The sequence below is a fragment of the Triticum urartu genome, chromosome 5A (genome assembly GCF_056163025.1).
Source record: "Triticum urartu cultivar PI428250 chromosome 5A, HENAU_Tu73, whole genome shotgun sequence".
Taxonomy (NCBI): domain Eukaryota; kingdom Viridiplantae; phylum Streptophyta; class Magnoliopsida; order Poales; family Poaceae; genus Triticum; species Triticum urartu.
In genome coordinates this window covers 226032622-226043269 of record NC_141877.1, presented here as the reverse complement: position 1 = coordinate 226043269, position 10648 = coordinate 226032622, and the positions used below count along the sequence as shown (strand labels likewise).

The window sequence follows — 10648 nt, the reverse complement described above, 5'->3', positions numbered from 1 at the left end:
GACGGGGTCCCTCCCGGGCGTGTGGGGTTTCGAGTCCTCAAAAGCACCTGCCGGATTGTTTGCGTACCGCGCTTCCGGACGGGTCTCCTTTGACGTGAGCTGCGGTGCATCACCCCCGGCGTCGAAGGTACATAGTGACGTGTTCTGCGAACACACTTTTTGGCGACTCCGCTGGGGACGAAGCTTTGAACGGTCTCCAGCCCGTTCTTGCTACGAAGAGATCGTCATCAAGTTGCTGCAATCTACAAAGGTAATATGAATACCCAATTCCCCTTTGTAGATGCAAATAATCCATATGTTGTTGCTGGATCACCTAATGATCATAATGTATCGGCTAGCCCTAGTTTTATCAATCATGCATCTAATTATGTGCAAAGGCCGATGCAAAGCAATCTTCATGCTTCAAATTCTTATGATTTTAGCAACGTACAACATATGTATCCAAACTCTCATGCATTGGCAACCCCACAAATCCATATGCCAATGAACAACATGATGGGTTTGGTTAATCAATTTGAAACACCTCATGTTAAAATTTTCAATAGCATACAAGAAAGTGTTTCACCTTTTTATTCATCGGCAGCTAATTTGCAATATGTGAATCCATCTTGCCGATGGATGGGAGAATTGGCCATGCTACTATTAGCTATTCGGCCAGTTACTCTCAACCATCATATGCTACACCGCATGTTAGTAATTTTTCGGCACCATACACAACTGTAGATGCTCAAAATTCGGCTTCACACCTTTCAGGTCATAGCCGAATAAATGTAAATTTTACAGGAGCGGTTTTGCCAAATATTGTAGAAGATGAGGTAGTGGTGGCTGCATTGAAGAGTTTAGCCCAGAATAAGAGGATTAGTGCTATTTGCCTTGAACAACATGAAAAAGGGCTATTTCCTGATTGTGCCGCAATAAAAGCTAGAGTTTTGCAAGAAGATGAATCTTTGCCAATTGATAAAATTGGCGAGCAAAAATATGGTTTTACAACAATGCATATGCCTTCATCTAGTACTAGATCATATTATACACCCCCTACACTACTGCAAAATTTCGGCAACACCCGTGTGTCATTGCCGAAAGAATCTAAGAACATTGGGGGGAAATCGTATCCGAAGTGGGCTAAATTGAGAAAAAGCTTAAAGCCAACTTTGCTGCTCGCTGCCAGAAACAAATAGAAAAAGAATTGGCTCAGATAAAAGAAGCATTGCCAATGGGTAGTATCAATGAAAACAAGGATGATTCAGAACTTGAAAGTGCCTCGGTTGAAAAAGCCGAATCAAGTAGTATATATTCCGAATCCATCAAATCCAAAGAGGCAAGTATTATTGAGAAAGGGCATGGCAAGCATAGCAAAACAACCATGCTTGATTTTTCTGAAGTTAATGGAACCTACTTCCTGCCCTATGAGTTTCGTGCCATAGAAATTGACAAGCTTCAAGGACAAGAACAAGTAGCCGAACAAATTTCGATTGACAAAGATCTTCAAATTTATGATGCACGAAATCAAGAAGAAAATTGTGACATGGTGTTGGGAAGTCATCGAGAAGCATAGCAAAATATTATTCATCATATGCAATCATCATGCTCTCCCAACGTATTTGAAGAGGTATGTCTAGCAAGTATTTTTTCTATTTTCAGATTTGGTCACAATTTTATTATTAATGCATCTATTAGAAAAATTCTAGTAAGTAGTTTTCAAAGACTAATGAAGAAGGGCAATTTACTTGTTAGCAATACAGTTATTACTAAGCATATCGGCCAATATATTGTACCATTCAAAGAGACCGATAGTGACTTATTACTGCAGCCAAAGCTTTTCCCATTGCTTTATTTAAAGTTCATATCTAATTGGGTAGCTTTTATTGCTTCATGCTTGGCTTATGCATGGTCTCAATTGAGACGTGTATGTTCTAACTACTTTGATTTCAGAAATTTAAAGCCAAGGTTAAAATCTTTTGGGAAAACCGATGCTAGTATAGTTTCTTATTTAATGACATCAGAAAAAGTATGCGAAAGAGAATTCATAGCCGAATGGGAAGATGCCAAATCTGAACCATTCGTTTGCTTAACTCCAAAGCCGTTCTCACAACAAGATCGGCTAGAAAACAAAAAGTATACCTTCAATTCAAACATGTGTGATGAAATCTTTACTTTGTTGCTGAAAAATAATTACATTAGAATTCTTGATCACCATGTCAAGCCATCTATCCAAGGACGAATGTATTGTAAGTTGCATGATTCATCCAAGCATAATTTTGAGGACTGCCACATGTTTCGTCAAATAGTTAAATCGGCCATTGAAAAAGGACGATTGAAATTTGTTGAAACACCAAAGGATGACCAGTCTATTCCGATTGGTCTTGATGGCAAAAAGTTTTTGCATCAGCTACTTCAAGTCGATCCATCTAAAGAGAAGGTAAAAACTGTAGGTGATGGGATCAAGCTTTCAAGTAAAGAACTAGTTGAAGATCACAATGAACATGAACTTGAGGGTGAGAATTCCATTGAATCTACAATGAAGACGCTAAGGACTGGGGGGCAACAAGGAAATCCAATGATCGATGAAAGCAAACCAAAAGAAAACAAAGGCCAAAATAAGCGCAAGTGTAAGAGATCAAAAATCACCTTCGCTGAACTATTGGATAAATATCAAAAGAAGAGTGGAGAGAAGAATGCTTATCGGCCAAATCATGCAAAGAAACCAAGATCACCCCCAAGGCGCAAATATGAGGATAGGTATTAGCAAAGTGAGCATTTTAATGCAACATATTCATATCCTTATTTTGGGCCGCCAGTGCCAATGCCGTGGATGCATCCCTATACTCATGTAGATCCATATCCATCATGGGACAGGTATGATACAAGGGCATAGTCTTCATCTTATTTTAGACCATCTAACCAATATTATGCATCTCCGAGAATATCAACATTTGAACAATCATATGTTAAAGGTCGTTTCAATCATAAGGAATCGGTCTGGAGCTCAAAGAAGAAAGAGGTGGTCAAACAAGTGTACCATGTTAAAAGAGATGGTCGTAAGAGTGCAACTTCAGATTTGATCTCAAATGAAAAAGACCCAATTAACGTGTTGACATTGGCTACTAAAGGCAACAAGACGAAGCAACCAATTATCAAGAGTCAAAGTGCCAAATCTGAAGAAAAGAAGTTGACAGTGCACAAGGTAAAACAAGAATTGCCATTGCTTCAAACAACATCACAGTCGGGGTGCCTAGTCGGCTTATCGTATTGGCGAAAGAAGGAATTACAAAAACTTAGTGCACAAGAGCTGAAAAAAGAAGAACATGGCATGGGTTCCCAAGAGGAGCAGTTCCGATTGGATATTTCTTTGCACCGCAATGTTCGCAATAAGAATGAAACTCTTGCGCAAGTGCTCAGTTCCTTTCCACCAGATATTTCTTTCAGGCGGGATTTGATTGGCCCCCGTCTTGTGTCATGACAACATCTTTTGTCCCGATTGGATACGATTAATCTGACACAAGGACGAGATGTGTTCCGCTGGAACCTCACTGCATTTGGGTCCTTCACAGTCGACTCGATGTACCGTGCGCTCACGCATTCAGAGGTCCCAATGGATGATAACAAGAAAATTTGGAGATTGAAGATTCCACTGAAAGTTAAGATCTTCATGTGGTACCTTTAGAAGGGAGTGGTGCTAACCAAAGATAACCTCGCTCGTCGCAACTGGCATGGAAGCAAGAAGTGTGGCTTTTGTACTCATGACGAGACAACCAGACACTTCTTTTTCCAGTGCAAGTTTGCAGGTTCTACATGGTCAATCATCCAAATAGCGTCTAATCTTTGTCCGCCCATAGGTGTTGTGATGAGGACATGACTACCTTGGATACGACCAAAAATATTGCATACATGCATATTTGTCAGGTGATTTCTAATGCAAACTATTCAATAATCTATTTATGTTATCCAGAACAAAAATACTTCACACACTTTTGTGTTTTGTCTAATTGCAGGTGTATGGGACATTTGTACAATCCACAAAGTTTATGTTCTGTTCAAAAAGTCCTCTCACGTCACTTTTGGGCCAAGAGAAGATAGAGTCCAAGTCTTTCACGTTCTGGATTCAGATTCGGACTGCACAGACATACCTGACTCAAAACGCCAACAACTTTTTCATACGGACTCCGAATTGGGTGATTCTTTTTTTGTTGGAAACTAGATTTCGTGCTCTTTCCAACCCAATTGGATTCATCTTCAAATTCGTCCGGAGCATTGAGTTACGGACGAAACAATCTGACGTTGCAGCAGAATCTGAGTCAAACTACAAGCCCAAAGGTGTTGCATCACCTCCACTTGGGCCCATGAGCCTTGTACGACCTAGGGTTAGTTTTAGACTGCCTTGGGACGTCCTCCCACCTCCTTGGCCGCCACCCCTTTCTCCTATATAAATAGATCCATCTAGTAGCTTTTTCCTTGGGATTTGTTTAGTTAAAAGTTAGCCATTGCAACTTCGTGTACTTCGTTTGTGTCCAACGACCAGACCAAGACCGCTTTCGGATCCCCACCTTTATCAATACTTCATCTATATTCGCAATATTCAGATTGCATTATCATATTCTTGCTTGTTCTTCGATTGCGTGCAGGAATAGACCTTTGTGGTCAGGCTGATCGTGCTTCCAGCATCGTCAGTAACCTCGGGAGATTGGTTTAGCGATTGCTAAGGCGCAACGTCGTGCAGGTTTGTAGTCGGATCGTCAAAGTCGTCTCCACCAAATCGATAGTTATCATCTCATCGAAAGATCGGGACCCTCGCCTCTATCAAGTGGTATCAGTTTTCAGGTTGCTCGGTGAGAATTTCCAGTTTTCCTAGATTAGATTTATTTTCTTACCTATTGTCCAAGAAAAAGCCACAAAAAAGATTTAGATCTATTCATCCTTGGTCCAAGCCAGTCTGAACCTTTGCAATTTTCTTTTCATTGCTTGCATAGTTGAATTATCGGTTGCATCGTCGTGTCGAGTTGCTGGTCTTAGTGTCTAGTTTGTTTAGAGTTTCGAGTTCTGTTCACATTAGTCACACCACCGCTGCATCATTATCTCTTCCGCTGTCCACCACCCATCCATCAATTTCCACCACGTGCTACCCACCATTCATTGTCATAATAATAGTTGAGATCGTTCACATCTTCGCTTGATCCAATCTGCGTCTCATCTAGTTTGTTTTGGAAAGAGGGAGAAAAAAAGAGAGAAAAAAACAAGAAAACAAGAGAAAAAAAGTCAGAGAAAAAAAAGGAGAAAAAAATCAAAAAAATCGGCACAAACTTTTTCAGAGGAAAGTTGGAGACAAAGTTGTTGATATATCCTGCTTGGCTGTTGTTTCACATCATTATCTTTACTGCCGTTGTGATCTTCACTTATATCTTGCTGTCCAGAGCTACTTAGTATCCTTTATTGGTGCTAGTTGTGCTACGACGTGACCTCATTAGTGTTCTAGGCTCGCGTCTCTAGTTCGGTCTAGCCTAGGACCAGCACAGTACCGTCGTTGAGCGTTTATTCAACATTGCATCTCTGAATTGATTATTGCTAATCTTTTGCTACCATATATAGCCAACCCAGCTCCACATATTTCTACACCGTGTATACGTACGTTCCCCTGGCAATCGCTTTACACAATCTTTAGAGTTATTTGACACTGTTGGTTGCCTGTCACCACCTGTTGCTTGGTAAGAACTTGTAAGATATTGATATTTGCTTTACTGTGAGCGCTTTACCACCACACCCTAGTAGTTCATAGGAACATTATTCTTGAATTTTGTTTCTTGTTTCTACTAATCATGACAGGTTCCGAAGATAGAAGTTCTTGGACGACGGACACATCTTCACCATCACGAGAGTTGGGACAACACACACAAGCACATGGTCAGGTTATCTTTTTACCGTCATTTGAGGGTAGATTTAATCCTACTACATATCTAGCTTGGGAGCTTGAAGTAGAACAAGTTTTTAGTCACCATGACTTTTCTGAACTTGAGCGAGTGCGAGCAGCCACTAGAGCATTTACTGATTTTGCTTCTGTTTGGTGGAGTGTACATTGTAAGAAAAACATTGATAACCAACCCACAACTTGGAAAGTTTTGAAAGCTGTAATGAGACAACAATTTTTCCCTCCTTATTATCGTCGTGAATTGCTTCGCAAATTTGAACAATTTAAACAAGGCAACAACACTGTTCATGCTTACTACCAAGAGTTCAAATCTTATATGCATCATTGTGACATAGAAGAATCTGAGAATGATACAATGAATAGATTTTTTGGTGGTTTGAACCATGATATTCAGGCAAGATTTCAGTATATTCCTCGTTGCATTACTGGTATGTATGTCCGTGCTTGTACCTTTAAGAGACAGATAAAGGAGGATGCATTAGGTGACTACAACAACTACTATTCCTGTTCATGCTCGCCACCGCCGGTGGGTTCCTCCATCATTGCACCTCGGATTATGAGCGTGGCATCATCTCAAGGGTATGGTACATTGTCAACGTCCGTACCTACATCAGCTACATCTTTGCCACAAGGTAACAGTAAAGGTATTGATGATATAACTTCACATGAGAATGATGCATGCCTAGTTAACTTGAATGCGTCATGTATTGAGTTACCTGTTGATTTGAGCACACCACTTATTTTAGAGAATCTTGTTACTGTCATGAATGCGTCATGTGATCAAACAACTGAAATATCAATAATTTTGAGTGCACCCATTGAATTAACTGTTGATGCAAAAGAACTAATGTTTAATCATTTTGATATGGCCTCCAATCTTGGTGATGATTCTGTGTCCAATGACTTATTGCATGTTTGCTTATTTAAGCATGTTGTAGCATGTAAATTTGATGCAAGTAAGGTTTATTCACCAAAGTTGGGATGGTTTAATGATGAACATTGCGAATCTTTTGAAATGAATAAGAGCTTCACTTATATGTGCAAACTGAGTTCTAATATTTTCATGCCTTCTACTTCTTGTGATAATTTTTTGGCTTTAGTTTTTATGAACTATGAAAGTTACTCATGTATACATGTGTCATACGTGCAAAAATCAAGGGAAGTTAAACTGGATGACATATACATATACAACATGTACACCTTGTCTCTTTTGTTAGCCACATTTCAGATTAAGCAACGCCGAGGACGGCTTTGTTTTCAAAAAGGGGAGGATGATGAGGACATGACTACCTTGGATACGACCAAAAATATTGCATACATGCATATTTGTCAGGTGATTTCTAATGCAAACTATTCAATAATCTATTTATGTTATCCAGAACAAAAATACTTCACACACTTTTATGTTTTGTCTAATTGCAGGTGTATGGGACATTTGTACAATCCACATATGAAGATAAGGGAAAAGGAGAAGTTTATGTTGTGTTCAAAAAGTCCTCTCACGTCACTTTTGGGCCAAGAGAAGATAGAGTCCAAGTCTTTCACGTTCTGGATTCAGATTCGGCCTGCACAGACATACCTGACTCAAAACGCCAACAACTTTTTCATATGGACTCCGAATTGGGTGATTCTTTTTTTGTTGGAAACTAGATTTCGTGCTCTTTCCAACCCAATTGGATTCATCTTCAAATTCGTCCGGAGCATTGAGTTACGGACAAAACAATCTGATGTTGCAGCAGAATCTGAGTCAAACTACAAGCCCAAAGGTGTTGCATCACCTCCACTTGGGCCCATGAGCCTTGTACGACCTAGGGTTAGTTTTAGGCTGCCTTGGGACGTCCTCCCACCTCCTTGGCCGCCACCCCTTACTCCTATATAAGTAGATCCATCTAGTAGCTTTTTCCTTGGAATTTGTTTAGTTAAAAGTTAGCCATTGCAACTTCGTGTACTTCGTTTGTGTCCAACGACCAGACCAAGATCGCTTCCGGATCCCCACCTTTATCAATACTTCATCTATATTCGCAATATTCAGATTGCATTATCATATTCTTGCTTGTTCTTCGATTGCGTGCAGGAATAGACCTTCGTGGTCAGGCTGATCGTGCTTCCAGCATCATCAGTAACCTCGGGAGATTGGTTTAGCGATTGCTAAGGCGCAACGTCGTGCAGGTTTGTAGTCGGATCGTCAAAGTCGTCTCCACCAAATCGATAGTTATCATCTCATCGAAAGATCGGACCCTCGCCTCTATCATGTTGCCAATATTTTTGGTTACTGGCTGGATGGTATTCCTTATAGATTCAAAACGCTAATAAGGGTGCGAGCGTATGCCTTATTATGGTTGCTTTGACTATGTAAAAATGATCTGATTTTTAATGACAAACACTTTTCTCTTTTGCAGGTTATTTTCCGTTGTACGCAATCTCTTCGTACGTGGTCTATGCTTTACCGTACGGAGTTCCAACCGCTGTTTAAGGCGATGTGTATGCAATTGGAGTGAGTGGCCATGGAGGTTTTTTCCCAACATGGGTGGCAGCATAACCTCCGTATCGGCCCATCACATCCTTCAACATAGGCATAGTGACGGTCTTATTTGACTCTACTAGTGCCAATATGTCATCTTTTTATTATCTTTTAGACTATTTGTGTTTGGCTGTGTGCATCCTAACTATGCAGAGGCCGGGTGTTACTCATCATGATTTGTATCTTCTTGATGCTACGTTTTGAGTTAATAAAGACGCCTTTTATCGAAAAAAAATAAACCTTCCGATCTTAAAAAAAAGGGCTAGGAAGGCGGTTGTTGTTTTTTTCTCCTACAGCCAGCGCAGTGCTTGTGCAAATCGTCTTGGGTATTTATTCGCGGAGGGTCTAACGACTGATCTCCAACTCCCCGCTGTGCGTGTGTCTCTCATGATGGGACCTTCGCAAACCAACAAATCGCAGCCAATGCCGCTGCCGCTGCCACCTCCGCCACTCTCGCTGCCGTCGACGCCGTCGACCGTCCCGCGACGGCGAAACCGCAGCGCCTCCTCCTCTTCCTCGTCTTCCTCCGTGTCCACCGCCTCCTCCTCCTTCTCCCCGTCGACGTCCCCCGCCCCGTCTCCTCGCACCACCTCAGCCACTTCCGTGGTGCCCTTTTCGTGGGAGCGCCGCCCGGGACTCCCCAAGAGCAATCTCGCCGGCCTTATCTCCTCGTCCAGCGACACCGCGGCCGTTCCGCTCCCACCGCCGCCACTGCGCCCTTCCACTCGCCGCTGCCGGCAGCGCAGACGCCGCCGCGCCCTCGACGCCCCCGCACCTGCACCCGCAGCAGACCCCTTCGCCGCCGCCTTCGTGGAGTGCACAAGGGAAGAAGGCACAGACGACGGAGATGACAAGCTTTGGCTGACACCGACGACAACCAACTCCAGCCGCATGGCGCGGCCGTGGCGACTCGCCGGCGGCAGTGTCCGTGTCATCAGGTTCCTCGACCTGTACGGGTGCAGGAGGGCCATGGACGTCGCCGACGGTGCTTTCCTTGCTCGCCGGTCCGTCGCACCGCGTCCACGACCATGACCAGGCCGGGCGGAGTACACAGAGATAAGTAGCAATAATTAACACGTCTGATCCTCTGCCACCGCGAAAAATGGCAGAACAAGAGCTTGCTGGGGTCACATCGATCATCTGATTAGCGTCATCCGGAGCACGGATTTCTGATCATACGGTTGAGGTGTCATGAACAGCATGCGCCACAGCTTAATTAGTGTGCTTTCGTTTGTTCATGGATGCGTGTCTCGAGAAAAGTTTGCTTGTTTCTGGCAACACAGTACTAGTATAAAATGTCTTAAAAAAATATTTCCCTCCGTTTCGATTTCTTGTCACATATATGAATGTATCTAGATGTATTTTAACTTTCTAAATACATTCATTTCTGAGACGAATAATTTAGAACGAAGGGAGTAGTATAAAATGTCCGGTTGTCTATTAGCACCAAACTTCGTCAAGTGACCAACCTATGCAGGGTACGTACGGAATTTACGAAGTTATTGTAGACGCTTCATCGTCGACGAGAATATCTTCTTTTATTGAAAGCGCATCATTGAAAATCCTGAAATAAATACAGAAATAATGCAAGCATCAGAACTTAAACCTTGACGAGCTGAAAATACCACTATCCCTATAACCATTCAACCATAGATTGATTCACAAATAATGTAAGCACCAGGACTTAAACCCTGACGAGCTGAAAATACCACTGTCTATCTAACCATTCAACCATAGGTTGGTTCACCACACACATTATAGTTGGCATTGCAGAGAACAATATAAGAATATGTAGCACGATGCCGATGCTGTCCCCACCCTTTGCTATTGATTAGGTGTAACCAATAGAAAAAATCGACAAAGGATAGCTACTCTGTATGTCTGTATGGTAATGCTATGTACTCATGGCATTTGGGTACAATGTTTCTCTGTCAGTCGCAGCATAATCATACCGATCGATGTCTTGAAATGTATTGCATGATGGCTAGACCGTTGAACGGTCGCTCCTAAAGGACCTTCATATAGTATCTTGTATCCTCGGTTGGACTTTTGTGATCCACCCTGATCAGCCGGTCGGTCACAAGTGCTCAAATGGGCGACAGCTCGATTTCATAGGTGTCCATGTGCTCGTCACCTTTCCTCCACATGGTCGTCCACAGTGACGCTGGCGCTCATAGGGAGCGTCCTAGAGACCCCAGAGTCGATCC

At 42.3% G+C, this 10648-nt stretch overlaps 1 protein-coding gene across 1 annotated transcript; it reads left to right on the top strand.

Moving 5' to 3' along the window:
- Positions 1-8818: 8818 nt before the first annotated feature.
- LOC125555862 (uncharacterized) lies at positions 8819-9833 on the top strand. Its single transcript, XM_048718680.2, has one exon. The coding sequence runs from the start codon at positions 8829-8831 to the stop codon at positions 9471-9473; it is 645 nt and encodes a 214-aa protein (XP_048574637.2). The 5' UTR covers positions 8819-8828; the 3' UTR covers positions 9474-9833.
- Positions 9834-10648: the final 815 nt, after the last annotated feature.

Excerpts from the sequence above, each read along its gene's own strand:
- LOC125555862 (XM_048718680.2), top strand. The coding sequence starts at position 8,829 with ATGATGGGACCTTCGCAAACCAACAAATCGCAGCCAATGCCGCTGCCG.